The sequence below is a fragment of the Rhamphochromis sp. 'chilingali' genome (genome assembly GCF_963969265.1).
Source record: "Rhamphochromis sp. 'chilingali' genome assembly, chromosome: 7".
Classification (NCBI taxonomy): domain Eukaryota; kingdom Metazoa; phylum Chordata; class Actinopteri; order Cichliformes; family Cichlidae; genus Rhamphochromis; species Rhamphochromis sp. 'chilingali'.
Genome location: NC_137934.1, coordinates 39,231,612 through 39,255,063, shown reverse-complemented (window position 1 = coordinate 39,255,063; position 23,452 = coordinate 39,231,612). Strand labels below are relative to the sequence as shown.

Genomic DNA, 23,452 nt, shown 5'->3' with positions numbered 1-23,452 from the left:
CATGTTTAACCAATTTATTCATGAACATACACGTACAGTTATTGAGTACATTAGTATTTTGTAGCATAGCATTTTGCCTTGACAACAGCTGCTCAGAAGGACGCCCCCACAGAAATCCAGTCAGTCCATTTCCAATGAACATGATCTGGACACTCCCTGCAAAATGCCAAGTACCCTGGATCTCCACAGTGGACATGATGATGCCCCAATGACAACCAACAGATGGCTGTTCTCACAACCGAGGGGAGAGAAAGGGGGGGGGGGGGGGAGACGCTAAAGGACTGGGGGGAGCAAGGCTGCTGTTACATTTCAGTTCCTCTCCTGGCTTTAAGTATTGCTCCGACAACCTTTTCCAAGGCATTCTGGGTAACAAAGGAAGCAGGTTTGGGTGGGCAGGGTGGTGGGTCATGAGCCAACACAATGGCCTTATCACACTCCCCCATTTCTTTCACAGTGATAAAAATGAACCGTGACCTCAGCTACTGGGCTCAGGTTCACATGCGACATGAATTGGTTACATGATGGGGGTGAACAAACCGAAGAGGGAAAAAGTGAGGTGAGCCCAATCTTGACACTCCACCCCTCCCCTTGTCATCCACCGTGCTACATCTGCCCAACACTGTTCCTATAAAGCTTCCCTGAATGGGACTAGTGTGCCTCCCTCGACAACAACGGTAATGCACTTTAAACCAAATAGCACAACTTGAACTCTGCAGAGCGGGGCTACAGCAGCACCCCCTCTCACATCCCCCCAGGTATGGGGTGGGAGGAGTCAAAGGGCTGCTCACATTGAATAATTGGACAGGACACCACTGGTACACCACACAAGTAACAAAGTGCTATAGAAAAAGACGACAGCCACACTACTGCGAGCCTTCGAGGAGCCTGAAGCGTGAGGTTACTACGCCATCCTGACAAACTGTCTCACCCCACCTTCCAGAGTTTTCTTAAGATAAGGAATGTTCGAGAGTCGGCTGTAGAGAGCCACAGGAGCGAAGAAGTCACTGCAAACGTCAGTTTTGATATCATTTTAACAGTCCGTCCGGAGGAAGAATGGCAGACTCTTTAAGAGGTTCACTAATGGGGCCAGCCAGTCCGTTTACCGGAATGTTTAAGCGGAAAGCAGTGGAGCACAGGTGGCACAGGAATTCCCAAAGAAGTTGTGGGGGAGTGGGAAAAAGAAAAGTCAGGTGAGGGGGTGGCAACTGTGGATCCCACAGAATAAACTGGACTGGACACTCAGGTGCAGCTAACACATCCATCCTGTCTGGAAATGCTACAGTGCTTTGTGAGTTCTCTTTTAAGTGCTCAAGTCCCCGCTAAGAGTTTAGAAAACAAAAGCTAAAATAAATCACTGGGACAACCTGGAATTTAGCTTGGAGGAGAGGATATATAGATTGGTGTCGCCGCAATGCCAGTCTAAACCACAGCTGTTGTCTAAGAGCAAATACAACAAAAGACTTCACAAGAACCCAAACTAGTTTAGCAGTGAAGAAACAAGTTCATGCTTTTTGAGGGAGGTTATCTTCCTGCAGTCTAACTATTGTACAGAGAAGGAAGAGAGGGGAAAACAGGTCTAGTAAAATACTATGTATATCGAGCCACACTGCTCCCAGTATATTACCATGAGTTTTTGTAACAAAAATCTTGAAACCTTTTTTTCTCCAAGTTCTCTACCAAGAAAAATACAAAACATTATAAGGCGGTAAGTAACTATTTTTTTATTTTTTTTATTTATATATTTCTTCTTTTGAGAAGCTGTTACAGTGCAGTTGATCCTCGAGGCAGCCGGGTCAGGCTTCACTGCTGCTTGCACTCAGCTGGGGGGGCTGCATCCTTCTGTAAGAAACAGGATGGTGGGTGTTAAGATGAAGGCCGCTCCATACGGACTCATTCAAACGGCACGTACGCAGTCACGCCACTCCACCACTCAAGCAGCTACAAACTCAAACTTCTCACCTCAGCTATTTTTAAATGCAACAGAAATGACAAGGATGTGATGACTGACACATTCACATTAGACAGACAGCAGTATGAAAATACTTTTTGTTAAACAGTATTGATGCAAATAAACATCAGGCCAGGGATTCTTTAGGGTGCTGGTGAGACCATTTGAAAGTGACATGACTTTCAGAGGATCGAGTGCACTCCCGTGGGAAGCTCCAGCAGCAGGTTAGCTTAGCAGTAGGCTGGCTCTGCTAAGCTAACATTTTTTTCTAATTATCATATGCAACTTGTGACCTTTAAGTGCTTCATATAAATCTTTCCCCATATGTCTTTGTATCAGCATGAGGCAAAATAGTGACAAACCTTAGATGGCCATTTCAAGTTTTTCTTCTGGAGTGTAAGTGTAAGAGCACTCATGATGAAAGCTAAGCTGACCACAGGTGTGAGGGAGATAAAGTGCTTAAATGGATAAAATAAAGCCCGATGTGGATGGCTTGGAGTTTTATAGTGCCCTGAGCGAGCTGTAGGTATTGCAAGTTTCTTTTACACAGCTAGGAGGTTCCTGTCATTTTTACTTTACTGCAGTCGTGACTGGGAAACTTCAGGGGGCTGTGCGCTCATGTCTGAGTAAGGACCACTTCCCCACCCACCAGCCTCTACTGCACAAAAACCATCAGCTGCCAGCATCCCCAACATGCCAGCCTAACATGCTAGTTTCAGCAATATTACGGTTCCTGCTTTAACGCACATTAGTTGGCATCTACCAGGAGCATGTCAATCTTATGCAACTCTTAAAGCACCCTCAGACATCTTTCAGCACTCGCATGTTACTAAGCACTTCAGAAATCAGTGTGAAGGGTTTCCAACATCATAGAATACACTTTGATTCTCTTATTGTCAGCTGTGCCAAAGGATTAAAGGATTATTCTGTTCCATTTATCAGCACATTCATCCAGTAAACACATTTCTACTCGTCTACTTGATGCATTCTGAGCAACCAGGAATGACAGGTAAAGGTAATTCCTCATGAGATAAACAGTTTGCTCATTTTTCTGAGACTTAAATGTTGCCGTTTGAGAACGCCGAAATGTATCTTGGTGCCTTAGGAAATGACAACTTTCAGATCTCTCTGAAACATTAACGACATGATAGATCTCATTTTAAGACGAGCTGGTGGATCTTCTTGATGGGGTGTGTCAACAGAACAATCTGCTGTCCTCAGTTTGACTTATGGTGAGGAAAGAAACTCGCTCAGTAATCTTCAACAAATGCAGACAAATACTGGAGTTTCGAGGCCTCCATCACTGTGTGAGATAATCTCATAATGAGTCCTGTGGAGGACAAAATAATAATGATTGTTCACTAAAACAAAAAAAAGAAATCAGACATTTCTGTGTAACTTGTTGATTAGAGGCTGATATACCAACATCCAACCAGCTAACTGCCAGAGATTCAGTGACTGAAAATTTAGCTTCAGAATCTCCGCTGGTTAATTAAATTAACAATGGCTGGGGTATATTTTTTTTTAAACCAGCAAAGTTGAATAATGGGACTCCGTATCCACAGTACAAACTTGGGAGAGACCCAAACATCTGCCATAGGAGCCCATTTTCCATTAGCCCTTTCAAAATAACAAATGTCGACACTTTAAACATAAACTCAAGGACTTCAGATCAAATCAATTAGCTGCCAAATAAATGAAACACTGGGGCAACTTAAGGTTTAAAACCACACAGAGGATCATTAAGCCCCCGGCACACTCAGGGTGGGACATCCTTGGACATTACACACTTGCAGAGGTGATGATGGCACGCTGCAGCTGTTCAAGGCTTGATGCCACACACATTACTACAGAGTGAGGTCGTTGCTGCCACCGTTCAACACATGTGGCTTTTAATGAGCGACTCAAAGTACACATTCAAAAAACGAATGCCCTGTCTGTAACCAACACCACTGCTGCAGCATCTGAGCTTCTTTCTCCATATACTACCAGAACTCCAGTTTCTAATGGATCGTAACAGGCCCTTTAGAATTAAAAGCACTTTTGGGGACATTTGAGAGCCATTTAACCAGACATTAAGACATCACAGCAGCCCTGTATTGGGGGCATGTAGATGAACAGAGGTCATGAAGGAAAACAAAGGACGTTCATGGACGAACAGACCAATGACATTTAAATGGGAACTCACACATAAACAAAAAGGACATTTTTGCCAAACAAATCATCACCCTGATGAACTAGCCTGTGTTTGTGCATGGGAAGAGTTCAACATGGTGGGGACAAAACAAAGAAGGTTGGGCTCGCTTCAACATACAGAAATGATACAGGTGCAAATGCAGAGCTCTAATATGGGTTAAACTTCATGAAAGAAAAAATAAAAAAGCCAAACCAGTGAGTTAGGATAGTGTTAACACAGCAGCCGAGGAAGGGTGGAGAGAGACAAAGATGGAAAAGCCATAACCCAAAATCAAAAGGTGTGGGGGTGGAGGGTGGTGGGGGTGTGATGGTGGAAAAACTGACAATTAATGAGCTGTACCTACCAGGATAGGGTTATTTTTCTACAGTCACCACTTAAACCTAGTGAGGAAAAATTTAAAGAGTAGCTGACAAAATATGCCAAAGTGACAGGTGATGAAGACACATCAATGAATAGGAGGAAAAAAAAGAAAAAGCCAAACTCGCAGAATACAGAATGTCAGATGTTTTAGTTGAGCAAAGCAGCAGCAGAGCTCATGCTTGTTTACATGCTGTGGTGTCAAACTCAGCTTCTTCAGTTTGGTGTAATTCAAAGTTACTAGTCTCAGGCCAAATGAGTCAACACGCAAGGTCATGCAGGTAACCCCTCAAAAACCCAACCGTACAAATATGACTACCTACAAAAGGACACTTTGAGTCCATTGATCACAGACGTTCATGCATCTTGCTGCCGTTTCCAGTGCTTTTGTTTACTCAGTTTTTTCCAGCTGCATTACCTTCATCAAGAAGGATGCAGAGAATCTCAGTGAACAAAGAGCCCCGCAGGAGACAACCTGTTATTTTGTGTCTCGGGGGGACTAGGCCAAATCTCATCAGATTTGCACTTCATTTGGTGTGTGCATGCCCACTTCTATTCAAATGGTTAAAGATGGGCACAGAATTTCTGGCCCATTAAAAGCTGCTGACCATGACGGGTGGTTCAAGCAATGTTAAACTGATAAATACTGTATAATGTTGTCTTTACATTCCATGCATTTTCAAGTTTATTTCTAATGCAGTGAATGTTTGCTGACAGGTGATGAAGGACCCCTGGCTCTCAGTCACAATACTTTACAAAGTGGTCTGGCTCATTGAGTAACCTGCTGAGTAACCATAATGTAGTAAAGATACATAGTAGTAATTGGACTGTCACAATAAACACAGCTGGTGTGTTCAGGTTACAGTAAATTTGGAATCCTGGGACGTAGGCAGCCTCGGCAGCTCTGGGTGAGGGGGGAGAAAAGCACCTACTTTAACTTGATTGATGACTTTAATATTGCAGTCATTTGTGACTTAAATTAATGTTTTATATCCAGTCTAAGGTTTAGACCAGGGGTCGGCAACCTTTCTGATGGCGAGTGCCATTTAAAAATTCCTCAGAAGTCAGTGTGCCATATGATTGCATTAAGAATAAATTTAATAACACTCTATGAAGTTACACAATAAAAACAAAGACACTTTTTATCCATAACAGCAAATGAACTGTACAACAGAAAATACAAACGCTATTTATGGTCTCCTCACAACAACAAGAAAAATAAACTGGGCCAATTTGGCATGTTTGTTAATACAGAGACATGTTAATGTGATCTCTGGTCTCCCACTCAGACACACAGGTCTCCGGGTGTCCAGCGGACAGCTACCTGAGGACACTCATGTGAGAGAAAATCTGCTCACACAGATATGTAGAGCCAAATACTGTCAATAAGGCCTCTGCAATGTTCTGAAGACCAGCAGGTGAACATGCAGCTCCATGAACACGCACAGCTGTGGATTCCAGCTGCTTCGATGTTGCATTAACTGGCATTACCTCAGCCAGTTAATGCGAGACAAATCCAGCTGCTCATTAAAGATTTCTGGTTTGTTCAGAAAAGAAAACATTGGTCCAAACGCCTGAAAGTCCCAAAAATGCATTGGGTCTCGAGTCTACGGATGTATCCGTGTATTTCCATGGTGCTGATGCTGTGCTGAGTGGACAGCTCCTGAAGCTTTTGAAGTGTCGGAATGTGGAAAGCTAACAACGTCCCTCTAAGTTATTTTTAGCCAAATACAAGTTGAATCTGGTAGTTGGGGTTGTTAGCTATGATACCATCATTAAGAAGCGACACAACTAATGTGTCTATGCGAGCTAATTTGCGATGTGCACCGCTGGCCCAGCCATTTATTTTTTGATGCACCTTCTCAGATTAATTCACTGCGTGTCGTGCTCAGGGCTGGACTGGGACAAAAAACACAGCCCAGGCTTGACTAAAGACCGGCCCACCAGGTATTAAAGCCATAAAGCCTTTGAATGAAAGCAAATGCTGCTGTGACAGTGATGTACAGTCTTGTTGGTATATGTATGATTTCTATACATTTTACATCAGATAAACACTTTGGTTGTAAGCTTCAGATAATTATTTAATAACAGCGAGACATTTTAAATGAGAATAAGAAAGTATTTCTTTGTGCCCCCCTTTCCCTGTTAATGCCCTCCTTGGCCCCCTGGCAAAACTTTCCTAGATCCGCCCCTGCACAGTTACCAGCTGTCAGCTACTTAGAAAAGGATCCTGGTGTTATTTAGCTCTCAGAAACAGCTCATAACTTCAACTCATTCATGAGAGAGAATGAGAGAAGAAGCAGCTGAAGCGTAACGACAGAATAAATCCAGCTTTGTGTCTTTTTCATTGTAGCTGAAGTCCGGGACAAACTGCGTCTCTTCTCAGCTCAACACGAAACGCGTAATAATTTCTCTGAATGCAGGACGATTCTGTCTTTTTACGGGACGGTTGGCAACTCTACTAACTAACCTTATGAATAAAATAAAGTTCACTATCAGTAACATCACAGCACCCACCCAGCTGTATAGAAACTCCATCATGCTAGCTAGCACGCAGTACGAGTTATTGTAACTGACTGTAAAAAGTCAGCACAACAAAAATAAACTGCACCTAAACTTGGTTTATATCTGACCAAGATAGACTGCAGGTCATAATTTCAGTTCACCTGACACTCAGACCGGCGGCCGCCTCGGGTCTCTCCTCCTCCTGCCTCTCCTTCCCTCATCCACCTGCTGGCCTCCACCAAAAATCTGGCCAGTCCAGCTATGGTCGTGCCATCAGTAAACCCTTCGCGTGCCGTGCCTAGGGTTGCCGACCCCTGGTTTAGACTAAGATTGACGTGGTTTCCAGATGAATTTGTTCATTAGGTGATGAAGTAAAGATAAATGAATGAAGATAAATTGCTTACTGGCAGATAGATTTTGATACGTTTCTGGGCAGTTACCATAAAATGAGGTAAAATCGTGTCCAAATGTGGCAGAAAGCCTATTGGCTAAAATTCTGTACAAACTTGAAGGACTTTTTTTTCCTTGTGTCCTTTTGTTTCTGGCATACTGTATCTGTGTTACTTTAGCTTTAACAACAACAACATGCAGCATTCAAATTTCAACAACTTGTAAAAGTCAAGCGGAAAATGGAGCGCTGAAAAGACAAAATATCAACTGGATGCATTTTCTGTCTTAACCAGAGAACCAAACCAAGGTCACAACAGAACAGAAGCTGAAGCAAATTAAAGCTGGTGTAAAATGAGATGCATTTGTTGACAGTATGTATTCTGTATGTTGAAATCAGCTGTTCTCCACCTGCAGCTCAGGATCCTCAGGTGACAGAAAATTATGCAGAAAGATTCTGAACGCAGTGACTCGTGAAGCTATCCATCGCCTTAAGTAAGAAAATCCTGAGCCATCAAAGTTGAGAACTGCTGAGTAAGGTCTTTTCTCACAGCACCAGAGATCTTTACAGACATGTTCTCTCACCTTGGGATCATAGTCGGGGTCGTTCTCCTCGTCAGCCTCCTCTTCACCTTCCTGAACACACAGCACAGGGCAACTTCAGTCTACAACTTCCAAAATGTAAGCTTTAGTGGCCTGTGGTAGTTTTTTGGTGGTTTTACCTCATCATCTGCCTCCTCTCCCTCTTCATCATACTGTAAAAGAAAAACATTTGTTAAGAGCCAGGATCATGCCAAATTAAAATGCTTATCTAAGTTGAATTAATTCTTACAACTCAATCACTTTGTAACCCCACCCAAGATATCAAATGCCCACACTCACATCATCGTCATCATCCTCTATGGCCTCTCCTGTGAAATACAGCACCGCTCGGGGTACGATACGTTCGCGGATGAAGTGGCCAATTTCAAAGTCAGCAGCCAGAATGGCTTCCGAATCCTCATCCTGAAATCAGACAGTTTATTCATGCATTTCCTGAACAAAGTGAGAAAGCAACCAGAGCTGCCCCTGATTCAGCATTTCTATACAAATGGCATCTGAAGTGCGTTTCCTCCTTGGAGGGAAGAATGGGTACAAAACTGATTACAAATCCTCTGGCCTGTCAGGCACTAAGGTTTGCCTTTAAGATGTGCCAAGATGCAGCTGGAGTTAGTGTGTGATAAAATTTGAATTTTGTCAAAATCAAAAGTTGAGAAAACAGTTTGTTGCCAAGCTGTAGTGGCTTTGCTTCTAGTATTACTCAATATTAAGATTCACAGACCAGCCCCTCTGGCAACCTTGACTGTAGTTACTTATCTGGGTCACCAAATCATGTTTTTAAGTCACTACATGATGTTTGAGGTTAATGGAAGTGTGCGTCTCATATAAAGAAGTTCAAGTTAATATCAAAAGACATCCCAGGTGAAATGGTGTGTAAAAGCACCAACTTACCAACTCGCCATTTTCTGGGACTGCAAAGAAAGCACAGATCAAAATGAAACAATGCAAACAAACTCAGACTGGAGCAAACTCTGTATAGCAACGGTCAACTTCTCTGCCATGTCACTCTTACCCTCTGGTGGGGTGAAGAAGTTGAAAAAGGAGTCGTTGGGGACCGTTTTGGTGACCGTCCTGACCGTGCCACGGCCCTTGTGCTTTTGTTTCTTTTTGATTGTTTTCAATGTGACGTTCTTGCCCTTTGTCCATTCAATCGTGCAGCTGTTGTCAAAAACAAGGAGCAATGGAAACAAGGTCAGGAGGCAGCATTTGAAGTGTCAAATCTAAAAAACATCTGGGATGTACGAATTATCCAGTAAGGACTTTCAATTATCCTCTGCCTCTCTGGTTGGAGAGCAATACTGGTGGCCACCAGTGCTCACCCACAACCTCCAAGTTAATACGAGTTAATACGAGTTTGGTATACATTTGATTTATAAATTGTGACCTCGAGGTCACAGAGTTCAGACTCATCTCAGATATTTGGTCGGTGCACCTATGGTATGACTTTCAAAGTCCTATGTCAGTTCACAAGCTGCCACGTTGCCCACTCAACAGCACCACTCCATCAGCCTGTGACAGCTGAGGTGCAAAACTGAAGAAATGATAAGCTCTTTGGCAGCATTTCATTATGTGCATCAAAAGTTGCTTAGAAAACAAAAACCTGAAAAGAAAAAAAAGAATCGCCGACACTCACCCTGTGCAGCTCATGATCTCTGGCCCATCGAAGGAGAAGGGGTCGTTCTCATCGGGCTCTGACCTCATCTTGTAGGTTTTTGTCAACACTGTGTTTGTGAAGAAGTCGTTTGGCTCAAACTGGAACTCTAATGTGAAGCTCTGGTGAACACAAGAGGCTGATGAGCAAACAGTCAGACTGGTTTTAGCCATTTAAAGTATGAGAAGCACACTTACCATTGGCTGTCCTGGATCTGAGAATTTTACTTTAATGTCTTGTAAATGCTTAAGGATGGGTTCATCATGTTCCTGAGGGGAGGGAAGAAGTGGTTTAGAAGCAAACACAGAAAACCACACGAGCCAGCCTATACAGCTATTGGCCAGGAGGTGGAAGCAAACCCTGATTATTGAATTAGAGAAGTAGTCGCTGTCTGTGACCCATTTTCTGTGTGCGTAAACATACCTGCAGCATGTCACTGAGCAGATCCACATTTTTGAAAACCGTTAACCAGAATTCAGGAATGCCTTTGGGGTCTTCTTTTTCCTCATCCTTCTTCTCTTCCTCCAACTTGGCCTTCTCCTTCATCTCATCCTGGTTAAAAGAGGTTTTCTTTTAAGTATTTGTATGTGTGTTTGGTGAATAAACAAACCAAAACATTTTATGCCCCGTCCACATATACAACCACACAGCACTGAACAGTAATGACCAAAAGGGGATGTTAAAAACAAAAAACAAACAAAAAAAAAACCTAGCTTCACATGCAGCACCATAGTACAGATTTAATCCACTCTGAAAAGCAGTTGTCTGAAATCAGTGATGGTTGGATGCTGTGCTGTCACTTTGGGAAGACAATTTGGTCCACGTATGAAATGTGAAAGCAGAAAAATGCAGAAAGCCAAGTATTTGTACAGTAAGCATGCAGGTGTATTTGTCATTTGTCCCTGCTTACGTACCGTCAGCTCTTCCTCTTCATCCGCTTTCCATTCACATTCCTCATCTGTGGGCTCATAAGCTGCTTTCACTATGTCACTTCTCTGTGAGGAAACGAGAGAACCATCTGAATTACATATTTACACATGCATTTATTTTATACTGCAAGTTATACCACAGCAAATCAGTTCTTACAAAATAAACAAATCCTGCATTCTGTGAGTTGTATGAGAACAAGCGATCTCTGGATTCAAATGGCAAAGTAGTCATTTCAAACAGTGTTACTTTACAGGAAAAGGTGCCTTTAACACTGCATTAGTGACATCAGAAACACCCAGAACAGCAGCTTGAAAGCAGTCCTCACTGCAAAGGTGAAGGATCGTGCTAGGGCTGCCCAATTAATCGAATTTTAATCACGATTACGATCTGGGCTTTTAACGATCATTAAAAATGACTGAGCCGATTATTAGCCCCTCCCTCATTTATCCGCGACACCTTAAAGGCCGGTCCGTGAAAATATTGTCGGGCATAAACCGTCCGTGGCGCAAAAAAGGGTGGAGACCGCTGATTAAGAGGACCCGAGGGAAGCTCGGAAAGCTAAGCAGAAGTTATTTGGAGAGTGACTGCCGTTGGTTGAAAAGAGTTAAAAAAAAAAAAAAAAAAACTTCAGTGGTGTTGCACACTATTTTATATTATTTTTTTAAAGTCATTGTTAACCCTTTAAAGCCGGTCAGAGCAGCACGCTCCGTTTTGCGTAACTATTTTTAAATCCCTGTAGAACCTGAACTGTGTAAGCTAGCGCAATGATTTGTTTTGCATATGAAACCGGAGGAGTTGTACTTACATCTTATGCCATCAGCTTGTCCTCGGTCACAGTTTCGTTCCACATATAGCTTTGCAAAAACTGCATAAAAAGCTCTTGCAGGAACAAAAACATAATATTCCAGAAACAGGCTTTGCCGTTCCTATCAGCTGTTCGTAACACTTCCCACAGTGAAATGATGCACCTGCTGTTTTCTTTGCAAATTTGCATCATAGGATTGTTTTTTGTTTTTCCTGCAGTATATAAAAATTGCTGTATCTCCAAAATAAAACTATGAAGACACTCAAAGTAAATTTCCCGTGGTGGGAAACTATTTTTTGCAACTTTATTGTATTTAAAGTTTTGAGGGATAAACCTCTTAAATTTCTCCAAGTAGAAATATATGTAAACAAAACAAAAGCGATTTTCAATTTTTTTTAGTTTATTGCACTTTTTTGCAATTTATGTAATTTACTATGGACTTAATGCAGACATATTATTAAAATATGGGCTATAACAGTTGTATTGATGTATAGCAACTTGAAATGCTCCCACAAATGGCACTACAGCATGTAAAAAAAATAAATAAAAATAATATAAGCTCTGGTGGACTTGGTTCTATAGTAGGTCTTAAAGGGTTAAATAAATATCGTCAAATAATCGTGATCTCAATTTCAGTGAAAATAATCGTGATTATCATTTTTGCCATAATCGAGCAGCCCTAGATCGTGCACTTATGTTACACGCAGTACAACAGTGTGATCCAAATCCATAAAGGGGCTTTTTACAACCTCTTCTTTCATCACCTTCTGATGCAACACAAAGCAAACCTTTCAACACAAGTCAGCTTAAAGCATTTACTTGACTATCAGTTAACATTTAAGAGGAACTATTTTTATAGTTGAGAAAACAACTCATTTCATTTCCCAGAAAAATTCTGGTCCCAGATTATCAAAGGTTTGCAGCATATCTGAGAAAAGCTGCTTTCTTGGCTCCACCACAGATGGAAGAATGATGAAAGAGCTATGGTTACTATAGATACACTGACACACATGGAGTGTGCTCAAACAGCAGACCAGAGCCATACGTTTTCTATGCAAGCTCCAAGTTCCCTGAGCTGCTTCTAAATCCTGATGTAGCTTCACAGATTCAAGAAAGTGTGCACTCGAGACAAATGATGCTCAAGGAGAAAGCGTCAAACACATCAGTATCAATGCAGGTCTAAACCTACTCATGTCCAGTTACAACGTGAGAGCTGCAAGTCTTGTTCAAATCGAGCGCTTTGGCCCTCAGGAAGCGCTCAGCAGATTCTTGTATTTAATCAATGTTTAGGTAAATGTATATGCAACCTGTAGGCTTATGAGAGTTTCTTCTGAAGAGCAGAATTTGTGATTCAACAGTTCTTCAAAAAAACAAAAATAAATAAATACATTCTAAAAAGAGTTTTTAAATTGTCATTTATGTCCTAAGTCTCTGTAAAGGAAAGAGCCATACAAAATTAGGCTTCTGGTCTTACTGTGAGTGACTAAAGAGTGGCTGCATCACACTGGAACACATAATACGCAGTAAGTTTTACTTTGTGGTGACAAACCATGACTTCTTTACAAAGTATACACAAGACCAAAAACATACTTTGTCGAAGAGGGGCTGGTAGAGGGCAGCATACTTTCTTTCCAGCTCATGTACTTCCTCGTAGAACTTCGCTTCAATGTGGGCACATTTGACCTGCAGGTTCTTGAGAGCATTGACACGTCTCTTTACGACCTTTGGTAAACTGAGGGAGGACACATGAACAGAAGACATGAGGACAATCCTGGTTATTGAAAAGTAATATTTAAACTCCAAATAAAAAAATGTAAGTATAAATATATATATACTTGATTGTCATTCGTTTTCTAGCCCTTACAAAAAAAATTTAAGTCACAGGGGGGAAAAAGTGATTGAGGCAAAGAGCGGCCCCCTCTTCAGAAGTTAATCTGCAGAGAGCTTTAGAGAATGGCAACAAAGTGCAGACATACTCTCCCCAGAGGATCCATAGTGAGTCAGGATGGCCTTCCAAGAAAACATTTTAAAAACAGTAAAAAAAAAAAAACTATGCTGAGAACTGCTTTTATTCAGATTTGCTTCATTTAACACCAGCGTCGGTTTCTTTTGCAGATTTACTTGGTGGACACTTGGGGAACTTGTGGCCTGGGTCTTGCTGTAGATGAGAGAGGGGTTCCTCCTCATGTCTTACAAGGTCACTTCCATGTTTGCTTTTAATGACAGACAGTTTATATTTTTAAAACGCAAACTGAAATGAATATGAAACCATTTCATCACATCCATGCTTCTCATTTCCAACTCATCGCAGACTTATTTTGTAGGATGCTACCGATTCCATTCAGCTAGCTTTCAATATAGTGCATTTATCTGATGGTGGAATAAATTCTCCTGTAATGCAAATCTGCTCTTTCTGCTTGTTCTTTCACATCAGACCCCATGTTTCTGCTTTTGAAGGTGCACATCTCTGCGGTCCCATTTGGACACCCTGCAACTTTAACATCCTAATTACATCTTTAGAATCTGTTGAATGATCAGTTAACCAGACTCAGAAGTGCAGAGAGACTGCACCCAGTCAAGTTTCTCTGCAGTGTGGTAAATTAGAGATGCCTGCACTAGTCTGGCAGGGGAATGCGTGTTTGAGTCCCAAGTGCTGGGATGCAACCGGTGAGTTTGGTGGTGACTGCCAAACACTTGACATGTTGATTAAAGAGCTGCTTGCTGATGGTTTTGCTGAAGAGAGGAGCAGTGGGTGGCTCAGCCCTGTAGCCAAGATGCACAGCGACGCTCACAACCTAGCATCTCAGAAGCCCCAACCACTGACTGAACTGTCGCCGTTTCAGCAAGCATCCTTCAGTGTGGTTTTTGTTAAAAGTATCTCCTCCACTTGGATTGTTTTCGTTTTAACTATGACTCACGTCAGCTGCGATTACATTTCCTGGACTCAGGCAACAAATTGATCCATGTTAACTCAAGTGACTACACAAAATAAAGTCTTTGTGCAGCTATTCGCCCACTAAAGCAGCCCTCATTATTTACAACTGATGCCAGTACTATGCCCTGAAATGCGGTGCCCCACTGTCCTTTTTCCACAACATCATTGTATGCATTTATTTTAAAGGCTCTCTGGTATGCTGTTTTATGAAGGACACCAGGTGCTCACAGCCACTTACACTGAGAAAGCAGAGCTAGACTTTGGATTTTGCATTTTAAAACGAACAGACAATTTTGTCTTGTTTGAACTTCTGTTTAATGTTTCACTGCCTACAGTCTGGAAGTGGTCTGTAAGACATTAAATGGGTTTTCCTATTACCATACATCTCACCTTTATGTGCCTCAGCATACCCAATTTAAAACCAGCTGTCCTTACAAAGTGATGTTTGAAACTCAACATGCGTTCTTCCTTCATCGCATCCGAGACGATAATAGCTGACCTCGCCAGGGGCTGAGGCTTCCCACTTCAATGTAAGAAGCCCACCTGCTTCACACTGAAACCCGGTTGTATTTCTTGAGCCATGTAGTGTCACACCGGTAGATGCTCATCAACTCATGACTCGCTGGTTTTGACTGCACCGTTGGTGTTGACCTCAACTTCAAAGTCATTTGCATTTCTACTCAACAAGGTGTCGTCACCATTTCAGATACTCATCAGTATGCTGAAGCATGTAGATTGTAGGTGGATGTTTTTGATTGTCTATTTGCAAGGACGTGATTGCTGTAACTGATGGAAAGCCCACAGCAACAGTTGCCAACAGCCAGACTTAAAAAAAAAAAAAAAAAAAGCAGGATCTACTGAACAAAATTTAGTGAATACCACTCTTGCATAAAAACCTTAATATAAAAACAAAAACAAAGTCTGTACATTATTCTCAATTCAGAGCTGCCTGTGTGCTGCTCAGGCAAGACAAATGAGCCATCCCTCACCTCTCCATGTACCCTGATGGTGAGCCATTCAAACCATCCAGCCTCTCCTGCAGCGCAGCCAGGATCTGTGGATTCTGCATCATCTGGACAGTCAGCTGACGAGCTGAAGAGAAACATACAGTGAAAAGAAATCTATGAGCAGAACTTGAGCATCATCTCAGAACTGATGTTGAGCGGGATTCACTTAAAACTACACTCAAATATACTGATTTATAATTGAAACCCAAATCAGGAGCTGCACAATAACAATTTCACGATTGTTTTTGTAACCATTCCATCACTGCTCGGTGGAGTGCTCTTAAGTACTTTGCTTGTTGTATGCTTTAAAGTGTGGAAACAGAGGTTGATGTCTGGTTATGTGCATTATGAATGTTGCATATACATATATGCTCAGCAGTCAAAGAGTGCTCTTTGTGCAGCCAGACAGGTGACAGATGGTACAACCCAAGTGTCTGACACATTGCTCACACCTATCAAAGCTCAGTCAGATTGCTGCTGGCAGGTGAGAAGATTAAAAAGACTGGAAGTCACTTTTCTCTGCTGGCACATCCTGGACATTTTCCTTGTGTTACAAGCCAAAAATCAGCGAGCTGTCTGGGATGCTGCACCGAGTCAAATAAATAAGCTTCTCTGAATTTAGACAAAATCAGCTCCTTAAGCAGATGCTTTAATGTAGAATTCTGTAGTAGACCAAAAACACAAGAAGGGGGCTGTTATGAAGTGACAAAACAAATGTTGCTCCCCTTGTGACAAGGGGTCACCACAGCAGGCAGCGCCACATGTTTTTATTTGGTATAGTTTAACCCTGGATAACCTTTCTGAAGAAACCTGAAAGTGGATTTGTGTCTCTGACTGAAACTGAACCACTGAGCTGTGTGTAAACCACCACATTAGATTGTTTTAGAGAAGCATCACTACACCTTTACAAACTGATCCCCCTGTAGTCTTCAACTGTTACATTTGAGGTTTTAAAGCTATACACACTTAAACCGGGTCACTGAGGGGGATTTGAATTATGTTAAAACCCATTTGCAGCACTGTCAGAATTAAGTTAACTAGCAGCTGTAGCACATTCCTCAAGTTATGTAAATGCAGGGGCAAGTTGAGCAACTATAACTGCCCATGTTGTTAAACTGACACCAAAAAAAACAAAAAACAAAACCTCAAGTCAAAGTCTATCGGCTCAGCTTACTGGAACGACTGTAGGTAGGGCTGCTCGATATAACGATATATATCGGATGACGATATAAAAACATCTATCGTTTCATTTTACGCTATCGTTTGTTTCGTGGTGTTGCAAAATAAACTGTTTACGGTAATGTTTTTTCATGGTTCTGATGTCCCTGTAGTGGCTATATTCATTTCTTAAAGTTCTCTCTTTCTCTTATATTTAATATAACCACACAGATGGACAAGCGCCTGTTTTTATGCATCGTCGATGCAACAACGACGGTAACACCATCGCGTGTCCGCTTGTTTATTTTCCACATAAACCTTTCACAATAAAGCTCAAGATCCTGTTGAGACTTTTCAAAATAAACTGAATCACGTGAAAGATGCAGAATGTTTACGGATGAGAAGTAAAAAAGAGCCGCCAGGTGCTAAAAAATAAACCTTAGACTCAAACGTTAGAACAGGCTTCTCCCCGCAGCACGCCGTGTAATAAATACTCAAAGAAAACGGCGTCGTTACAACTCATGTCTAAAAATGTATCGTTTCATGCATCGGCTAAAACACTCGACTCCAGCTACGCGCAGCTGGAAACACTTCACGCAAGTCGAGCTGCCCGAGATTCACAGAATTTACAGAAAATGTTACATTTTTGTGATTTATATCGTTATCGGACGACAGATGTTTTATATCGGGAGATGAGATTTTGGTCATATCGCACAACTGTAGTAGTAACTGAATTTCAACCAAGGTGCCGCTACTACACAACCAGCAATAAAAACTTGTTTTTAATCATTACCAAATCTACCAACCACAGGAACTGCTCTATAGTGCATCCACACACTACAGAAACTGTACTACACCACAGTACCTGTGCAACTGACGCTACAGCATTACTGAAACCCTACAATAAAGCAGAGGAGTATCTGCAGGGCGTGGGGTGCTTCATGTAATTAATAGATTTACATTCATCTCAAACATCAGTTAAAAATCTCAAATGTTCAGAGCTTGTGATTCCCAAGTTACAGGTGTTCCACAACAGCCCTCATGTGTGAAATCTCAAAAGATTTCTTAATGAGGGTCTACACTGCATGTTAACGCCAGCAGGCTGCAACCATGTATTACTCATGCATTTATAATCCTCCCCCAACTTCTAGGTCTTGTGTACAGACTTCCTTAAAGTGTGGCCACTGTGACAGATCAGACGTAGGCAGCCAGAATCAGTCTTCTTTCAAGTCTGGCTTTTAAAACACTGCTCAAACTAGCTATAAAAAGATAGGCCCAAGCAGCAATCTATATCTAGCCACAATAAGCCGGGAGTAGGCCAATATGTGAGGAGTCGTCAGAACCATTGAGGATCAAAGAATACATAAACAGCATCGAGATCCCAAAATAAAACGGATCAGTGCTCCCAGCTCTCAACTGTTAAGTCTATTATGCTGTATTCAAGTTTATGTGCCACTTTGTTCACCCACTGATACTGAGTGTTTGAATTGCCATCTTCTCAATGTTATCACTTGGCTATTGATATTCCTTTGGCACTGGCTAAATAGCTTTTTTTGAGGGGGGGCACATGTGACCCCACATTCCCCCACTTCTACATTTCACCTAAACCACAGAATATGCGCAATTCAACTCTAGACTGTAAGTATACTGAGACTGCCTTACCTTTGCTGTTTTCATCTTCTCCCGTCTCCTCCTCTTCCACTTCCTCAACATCCTCCATATCTGCTGGGTCCATCTCAGCCTGATCTTTGCTGCTCAAGGAGAGAGGGGAAGGACAGAGGGTGGAAATGTTAGCCAAAACAAAGCAGTACTTATGAAGGAACATTTAAGATTGGCCAAACACTCCTGCCATCTTTTGGCTGATCACTGACCACTATGCCAGCCACATGTGGCAGTAATAGCATGACTAACAATGAAGAGCCAACTGCCATGCTGACACACCTTGCCCAAGATCATCCTGATACTGAGTGAGGGCCAGCAGTGATGCGGTGCAGCTCTAAAAATTCACTAGTAAACAAAACTGGAGTCTGCCTTTACCCATGATGCTGCTCAAAGCAGTGAAACATGATGCCCAACTTCAAGATGCAGCACTATCACAGTTCAATACCGAACATAACACAGCTTCACTAGCCCATCTCATCCTTCCACCAGGCTGCAGACTATTGTGAAAAATCAATGCCCAAGAGTGGAAGAATTTAAGAGTCAAAGAGACAGCTTCCATCCGATTGGGCCATTGTTACAGAGCCATACATGTTTTAAAGGTGGCCTGTAAAACACTCATTTAAAGGGGGAAAAAAAGTAACCCTAGGTGTTGGAGAGGTGTGTGGAGGAGCTCCTACTGCACTGCACCCTTAGATTTAACCTGAGGGGCACTTTCTGAATCTGAAAACTCAGTACCAGAAACTGCAGTTCCTCCAATGACCACATGAAGCTGGCTCCAAAAACAAGTCCAACTACTGTAGGCTTCATGTTAAAAAGTCCCATTTCATATCATAATGAGTGTGCAACTATAAATCACTGCCTCTTTTGCAACAACGACACAGGAATTTTAGAGTAAAAGGCTGGGGTGTGGATGCTTTGACAGGTGTCCCACCTGCAGCAAACCCTTTGTCAGGCTTTACCGCAACTAATCTGGACCTCTCCATGGTTCTGCTTTTGGTATATTTAAGGTTTACCTTATAAGCACAAAAAATGTCACCTTCAACTTAGAAAAGAAAAAAAAAAAAAAACGAGTTGACATAGAGGCCCAATGTTTAATTTTAGTTATCAACACCACATAATGTACTTACTTGTCGATGTCTGCCATATTAACCGAGTCTCAAGTGATGCTAGAAAGAAAGAACAGAACCAGTTAGCTTAGAAATCCTGGATTACATGTTATTGTTACCAGAGGGGTGCACTACACAGGCTTTTTGCAAAATTGTTCAGCCTAAAGGCAAAGCTGCATCCATCCTAACCAGGTTAGGAGATGGCAACTTATTAACACAACCTGCTCAAAATGACTAGTTTCAGTTTAAAAACTGGCTGCAAGAGCCAGAGTAAATCATTTAATGACAATAGAAATTTCATACGCACAAAGGTGTAGTGCAATTTGTATAAGTACCAGAGGGCACCGAAGACACATGCATGAGGTTACGCATGATTGAGCTAGAGCACACTTTATGTTATGCAACTTCTGTTCTCACAGTGGAAAGTTCAGGAGTAATGACCACAACCAAAATGCGGCTCTTATCAGTAGTTCATCCGTCTGTTGAGCCTCATCTCTACCTTTACACATCTTTTTCTAGTAAGCAGTTAAAGGGTGAATACCACCACTCTGAACAATTTTACGTAATATACTTAAAAACAAAAAGCCTGGCATGTCCACTAATATTAAGAACTTGCAGAAAGGAAAGGTATCTGCGGGGGCATTGAGGATATTAATGTGCATTCATGTTTTTAATTAGTACACTAAGATTTCTGTTGAACACCGTTTACAACCAACTTCTAAGCTAATATAAAGATACTGGTTTAAATTTAACAGTCCTTCATTGTGTTGTTAAACAGCTACTGGAATGTTACTGAGCACCTCCACAGTAAAAAAAATAAATAGAAAAATTTCTGCAATAAGCGCCCCACAATGTTGTTAGAGAACGCTAATAATAAACCACAAAAACTCGAGTTACTTCATATCAAGTCCCTTTCCCTTCTTATTACCACAAAACTAAAATGATATAGTTTTTATTGTATAATTTTAAAAATGTAAAACTGCAGCCTCACCATTTTGATGCAAATGAAACTAAACTGGCTGTATAAGTAATGCTACTCCTGAAAATAGTGCACACACAGCACTACCCTCCACTCCAGAGGAAATGCATGAAAAATGCATATAAAAGGAACCCTAGGCTGCAGTCAACACAGCACTGACAGCATCTCACGAAAGATCAAACCAGAGCCTTATGAGGCATTCACACACTGATTAAAAACAAAAGACTGAAAATGACTTTAGTGCATATGAATGTCATCTTTCCCTCATTAGTCCTTTGCCGATCAGTACAGCAGTCTGTTTAGCACTGTGGCTACTATTACCTGCTATGATCGATATTCAAATAAACTTTACTAATCTCTAATAACACGCCCATCCCCAAATAATTAAGTAAATAAATAATTAACTTCTTTTTCCAAAGAATTTTTATTAAACACTCAGGATTTGTCTAAATCCATCACATGCTTATTTTAAGAGTCCCATCCCAGTCTACATGGGATCAACCCTGGCTGTTAGTCAGTCACCCCCTTGCCACTCAGCCAAGGCCACCTTCCCCTGAGAGACTGATTAGGGTGGCGGGTCCTTGATGCAATTCAGTTGCCTCTCCCTACAGACATATTCCAACTCCACCAGCTGGGAGTTTAGCTGCTTGACAGCAGTCCCTTTTCTACTCCTGTAGCCTGGTACAGTTTGGTTTAGCACTACAGGAACCAGTTCTCCACCAGCTCTAGGATGAGACTTGCATGCAATTGCTGCTAAAACCCATAAAGGATGGACCCGAGACTCACTGAAGAGGCAGCTGAGTGCCATGGAGGAACACATGAGCCAAAGTATTTTTTTCCCCATTAAGAAAAAAAAAACAATTATTCAATTTTTTAAAAGTCTAATGGACTTTGACTACCACTACTTTATCATGACAATGTTACAAGACACATTTTATATGAATCATCACTGACCTAGCAACACATGAATGACACGACGGCATTTCAGCAGAGTGCAGATGATGGTAAAAGGTCCATAATCCTTTTCCTGACTGCCATGTTCTTGCTGCTGTCCCAACTCATTAACTACATTCAACTGTCATCCCAGGGGCAAATCTGTCCCTTGTTAGCCTGTAACACTAGCAGCTGCAGGGCTTCAAGAACTAAAGCCCAGGAGCTTATAATCTATTACACTTAACTTTTGACAAATTAGAATCGAAACCAAAAATCTATGTAGGTCTTTCAACAGAGCAAGGAAATTATTTCAACAAAGCAGCATATCATAACTGTTTATCTCAGGTGGGCTATATTCAGCCGATACGCCAAGATTATTCAGCTGCAGAGCTGATGTGACACTTTTAGTTTGGAAAAGTCACATGACAGATCAATAATGTGTTTCTTCCCTCTTGCAGAGGATAACTGATTTAGGGAGAAGCCTGCCTTGTTGGCTGGTTTGTGACTTTAATTACATCCCATTTCTCAAATGAAACCTGCAGTCTGCCACTTTTGGAATAGCAAGAAACGTTTTTAGGCTTTCACTTTTTAAGTTTACACTGACAAATGAATAAATCTGAAAGTGTCTAGGAATAATAAAAGCACATGTGCTTTGTTACTCTAGGATGACACCCACCGTCCCTACTACCTCTCTATTTCTCCAAATTATTGATAAGTACTGGAGAAAGCTCTTAGGACAAAAAAAAGAAGAAAAAAAAAACTTCCACTGTGCAGAATGAGATGACAGTGTTTTTAGTTGGGGTAGTTGACTTATAATGCACGAAACAAAGACTTGGGTATATTACGCACAGGATAATACCAGCCTGGAGCATTTTCTATCAAATTGCCGAGGCCAACCTGCGTCAATATCAACAGCATGCCTCATTGTTTAAGTCCCTAAAATACCTCAACTTGTTTTTTCATTGTGAAAAGTGATAACAACATCAGCGCTTCCAGAGCTATATGTGGCGATTCATTTGAACAAAAAAGATTTAAGCTGCTCCCACTTTGTATGGTGTGTAATTGCCATTAAAAAAGAAAAAAAAGACAACTTAAACCCACCTACGTCTTCCCTAGAGAAGACTAATTGCAACATTCTCCTAAAAACATCAAACTGGCCCAAAGACAGACCCTTACTCAAGATAGCCATTTCTTCTATCCCTGCCCAGCGACCACGTGTTGCATGCTGAAGTCATGTTGACCCATTCATGACTAACAAAAAGCCCCGGGTGGATGCCTGCCTGCTGAAACCACATTTCGGCTTCATTTGGCAGCCAACCTCTTGAAACGTTTACTCATTTTACCCACATAAAACAAGCCGGACTCCGGCTAGTGTACAGACCAACTTTAGCCGGCCTGCCTCAGTCTAGTATCAAAGAGCTCTTGTGTGTGCGCTGCTAGTTAAAGCTAGCTTGCGTGCTGCTAGCTCGATGCGCACTACTCGGGGAGAGCAAGTGGGAGGAACAGCTTCGACAGACACGGTGCTGTAACTAGAAAATATGGGCCAGTTAGGAAGTGGTGTCAACGCTCCAGCACCACGTTTTAACCAGCTTCCCCTTATGTAATAGAACCGACTATCCAATTCAACCAAACGCCGCGTGCCGTTATCAGTAAAGCTCAGTCTCGTGAACAGTCCCCCGTCCCCCTCCATCTCCACCCACCCATCCTCCACAAAAATAAAAATAAGGTCAAGTCCAAAATTACAAGAAAGGAGACACGTGTCAACAAATGTCGAAAAACGCCGACAAGTGCCGGACTTAGCCAGCGTTTTGTCCTCTCTGCGAATGCAATGACTGGTCAAACAGTCCGGTGGAAGCGGACGAACATAAACGCTGTTTTATTGTTTTTTTTTTCCCAAATCGCGTGTAACGTTAACACACATCATGGTGGAGCCAGTCTCAATGGCTGCTGCCACTGTCTGACTTGACTAGCATTAGCAAAAGCAGCGCTGTCACCCTCTTGCCACCGTTCGCTCATACAGTGGGACTGAAATTCAACTTCGGGGACGACGACCAAGTTTGGGGCGTTAGCGCCGAAGCCATTCCCAACTCCCGTCTCTTACCTTCGCTGTCTAGCCGGAGGCTGGTTTGGTTAGCGGCGCTACGCAGTGAAGCGGTCTCGGGGAAGAAAGAGACTCCGCTCCGATGGCGGTAAAAGGGAGAGAGATCCCGCCGCCTGCGCTCATATACATCCGACGTCATCACGTAAACCGGCAATCACCGAGGCAACGCTGTGCATGGGAGGGGCGGCGGT

The 23,452-nt window shown here is 42.0% G+C and overlaps 1 protein-coding gene across 1 annotated transcript; it reads right to left on the bottom strand.

Annotated features, from left to right (window-relative positions):
- nap1l1 (nucleosome assembly protein 1-like 1) lies at positions 1–23,380 on the bottom strand. The gene is made up of 15 exons (XM_080887665.1): positions 23,262–23,380; positions 19,270–19,308; positions 18,143–18,231; positions 15,305–15,407; positions 12,971–13,112; positions 10,560–10,640; positions 10,069–10,197; positions 9,843–9,914; positions 9,628–9,767; positions 9,007–9,152; positions 8,886–8,905; positions 8,277–8,399; positions 8,117–8,149; positions 7,980–8,030; positions 1–1,839 (listed from the first exon to the last, which is right to left on the bottom strand). Exons 2-15 carry the CDS (start codon positions 19,284–19,286, stop codon positions 1,801–1,803), a joined length of 1,185 nt encoding a protein of 394 aa, XP_080743791.1. The 5' UTR covers positions 19,287–19,308; positions 23,262–23,380; the 3' UTR covers positions 1–1,800.
- Positions 23,381–23,452: the final 72 nt, after the last annotated feature.

Bases quoted from the DNA above. Each gene is read 5' to 3' on its own strand.
- nap1l1 (XM_080887665.1), bottom strand. The intron at 13,113-15,304 runs GTGAGGGATGGC...GTCCTCCCTCAG, and splicing joins CCATCAGGGTACATGGAGAG to TTTACCAAAGGTCGTAAAGA. The intron at 8,150-8,276 runs GTGAGTGTGGGC...TTTCTTTTACAG, and splicing joins TAGAGGATGATGACGATGAT to TATGATGAAGAGGGAGAGGA.